This window comes from Bison bison, unplaced genomic scaffold (genome assembly GCF_000754665.1).
Source record: "Bison bison bison isolate TAMUID 2011002044 unplaced genomic scaffold, Bison_UMD1.0 scf7180017861552, whole genome shotgun sequence".
NCBI lineage: Eukaryota > Metazoa > Chordata > Mammalia > Artiodactyla > Bovidae > Bison > Bison bison.
In genome coordinates, this window is record NW_011492124.1 from 10,501 (window position 1) to 13,689 (window position 3,189).

At 36.9% G+C, this 3,189-nt stretch overlaps 1 protein-coding gene across 1 annotated transcript; it reads right to left on the bottom strand.

Moving 5' to 3' along the window:
- Positions 1–1,870: 1,870 nt before the first annotated feature.
- On the bottom strand, positions 1,871–2,836 carry LOC104983128 (olfactory receptor 14J1). The gene has a single exon (XM_010832602.1). The coding sequence runs from the start codon at positions 2,834–2,836 to the stop codon at positions 1,871–1,873; it is 966 nt and encodes a 321-aa protein (XP_010830904.1).
- Between the last annotated feature and the right edge of the window lie 353 nt (positions 2,837–3,189).

Here is a 3,189-nt window from a genome sequence, read left to right on the forward strand (position 1 = left end):
CTCTTAAAAGATTTTAAAACTTCCCCCAGCCACTATTGGTGTGTTGGTAGTTATGAAAGCTGATCACAAAATTCTGACCTTTCTCATCTATAATGACATCTTTTAAAACAGGTTGTTTCCCTTGAGAACCCAAGGTTTCTGTTGCTTTTGGGATTTTTATCCCCCCATCTTTTGTAATGGAAGCCTGAACTGAATGATGAGACTATTTCATTTTCTCTCCTTCTCTGTCACCTGGGACTCGAAACTTTTCACACAGAGGAGGAGTGACTTGGTAAACTGTGGGGATTTTGTTCCTAGTTCAGCGGTTTGCAAACTTTAGCAGAGGTATGGATCTCCTGGAGAGCTTGATAAAACAGGTACCTAAACCTTACATTTAGTAATTCTGATTCAGAAGGTTTCATGTTACCTCCATACATTTGAATGCCTAACAAACTGCCTGATGCTGCTGCTGATGGACTGAATGCCACATTTAGAGAGCTGCTGTAATAGTTAAATTATGCATTCCAGAAAGGCAAACAAGATTTTAAACATTAAAAGAAATTTTTAATGTCACGTGTCCTGGGAAACTAGAAATCATTGTTTATAGAAATTGAGGCCTATGCATTGCATCTCAGATTTAGAACAGCTATTTTGGGCAACCATTGTGGTCTCTAATAAATATAAAACTATCTACTAAAAGATCCTAAAACAAATTTAGCAACAGTACCTGAAAATCTCATAAAAAGGCTCAGTCCATTAAATTTATTATTTATAAATAATATATAATTTATAAATAATAAATTTATTATTTAAATATATGCAACTACTTTATAAGTATACTTAAAAATGAATGTAAGTCCATGGTGTTGTTTTGTAATTTCTGAATTCTCTTACCATCTTTTATATATTTTATTAATATTTTTCAGTAATAATCATATGACTATAAATTTATTCAATTTATATTACAAAGACTTCTTCTGAAGCTGTAAGGACATAGATTTACTGTTTTAAAGGCTACAACAGCATTCTGCTGAAGGCTATCTCATTAGTGTATAATAGTAGAATATGCTTATTTTTACAGATGATACAAAAACACGTATACTCACGTAGGGTCGCAAAGAGTTGGACACAACTGAAATGACTTAGCATGCACACACATGGAGAAACAAATCATTTGCAATGAGTAGAGGCAAATAAGTGAGCTTGGAATCAGACAAATATTACTTTGAATCACATATTTGCTATTCTTTGAGAAGTCTCAAGAAATTAATCTCCTCTAAATTTAGTGTCCTAATTGACAGAATGGGGCATAGGTAGAACAGTTGCTTGATAAAATTAAAAGGAAAATGTATGTAATATACCTGACATTTATTAGAGACTGAATAAATAGGTATGGGGAAAGCTATTATAATACATAAAAGGAAGGGAAAATTAATATGGGTACTTAATGCACAAAAGAAACCTGGAGGTCTGTTGGAAATCACATAATACACCATAGATACACTATCTCATGAACGCAATCAGCTTATTTGGCAGCAGTCTGGAATCTACTTGTTAACAATGTTGTGATAGTTTCAGGTGAACAACGAAGGGACTCAGCTATACACATGTATCTCTAAAAGCCAGCCTTAAATTATGCTCACCAAGTCCCAAACTAATTGCCTTTTCTCTTTTATTTCAGAAAAAATGCTGTAAGATGCCTAAAAATAAAAATTGAACTTGTGGAAAGAAGACCAATATCCCAGAACCATAGCATCTTAAATTCTGAAGAATTATGTTTTGAGAAGACTATAAAGAACGGAAAAGTTAGAAGGGAGTTCTGGAAAGAAATCAGATTTATTCCTCCTACAGTCTGAAACATAGTAACAGTACCTTTTATTTGTATGGTACTTTAGAGTTTAAAAATGGCTTTTAAATGCATCTTTCTCTGAGTGAATTCTTCTTTTGACAGTGTCTTCCTCAGAGCCGCTTTCATGGCTTCATTCCGTAAACTATAGATAACTGGATTGAGCGTTGGAGGTATCACAGTATAGAAGATGGAGAACATGAGATCCATAGCTGACTGGGAATCAGAAGGAGGTCTTAGAAACTCAAAGCCTGCAGCTGAGAGGAAGAAGGTGACTACAAATAGGTGGGGTAGGCAGGTAGAGAAGACTTTGGTTCTTCCCTCAGCTGATGGAATTCTCAGCACTGCAGAGAAGATGCGAATGTAGGAAAGCACAATAGAGATCAAACAAATAAATGCTGTTGAGGTTGTGAATGCAGCCACTGCAATCTCATTAATGAATTCATAAGAACAGGCTAGTTTCAGCATCTGAGGAACATCACAGAAGAATTGGTGAATGACTTTGTCCCCACAGAGCGGTATGGAGAAGTTAACAGCTGCGTGCATGAGCCCAGAGAGGCCCCCAGCAACCCATGCAGCTATCACTGCATGCCTACAGGCACAGGGGTCCATAATGGTCTCATATTGCAGTGGTTGACAGATGGCTACATACCGGTCATAAGACATCACTGTGAGGATGGCCACTTCTGACGAGGCCAGAGCTATGAAGAAGAAAACTTGAAGAATGCACTGATCAAGGGAAATGTAACCATTGTTCATAAGTGAATTTGCGATGGCCTGGGGGACTGTGACAGAGATGAAACACAGGTCCAGAAAAGAGAGGTGCTTCAAGAAGTAATACATGGGGGAATGGAGGCGATGGTCCAAGGTAGTTATGGTGATAATGAGGAGGTTGCCTGTCAAGGCCAGCAGGTATGTCATCAAAAACAACAGTGCGTGTAAAATCTGAAGCTTACGGTCAGCAGAAAACCCCACGAGGAGGAATCCACTCACTGAGGTCAGGTTGGCCATGTCACTCTGAAGATAGCAAGGATGACTCTGTTTAGGAAGCCAAAGAACAGCAGGAAAGAATGTATGATATTGATACAGTTATTAGTCAAGTAACTAAGTGTACTCAGCAAAGAGCTACTAAAATCAAGACAAATTTATCTTCATGGGAATGTGGTAATATTTAATTCAGAAAAATCTTTAGCCTTTTTTTCAAAAATTGAACTTCTAAATGTGATCAACAGCTTCACATAGGTTGAAAAAAGTTATGAGAACTTTCTGGAGAGATAATAAGCAGATAAGATGAAAGATAAATTTTCCTATTTTTTGAAACAGATAACAGTGACAGGGAGATGACTGGGAGAAGAAACGAGTTC

Bases quoted from the DNA above. Each gene is read 5' to 3' on its own strand.
- LOC104983128 (XM_010832602.1), bottom strand. From the start codon at position 2,836: ATGGCCAACCTGACCTCAGTGAGTGGATTCCTCCTCGTGGGGTTTTCT.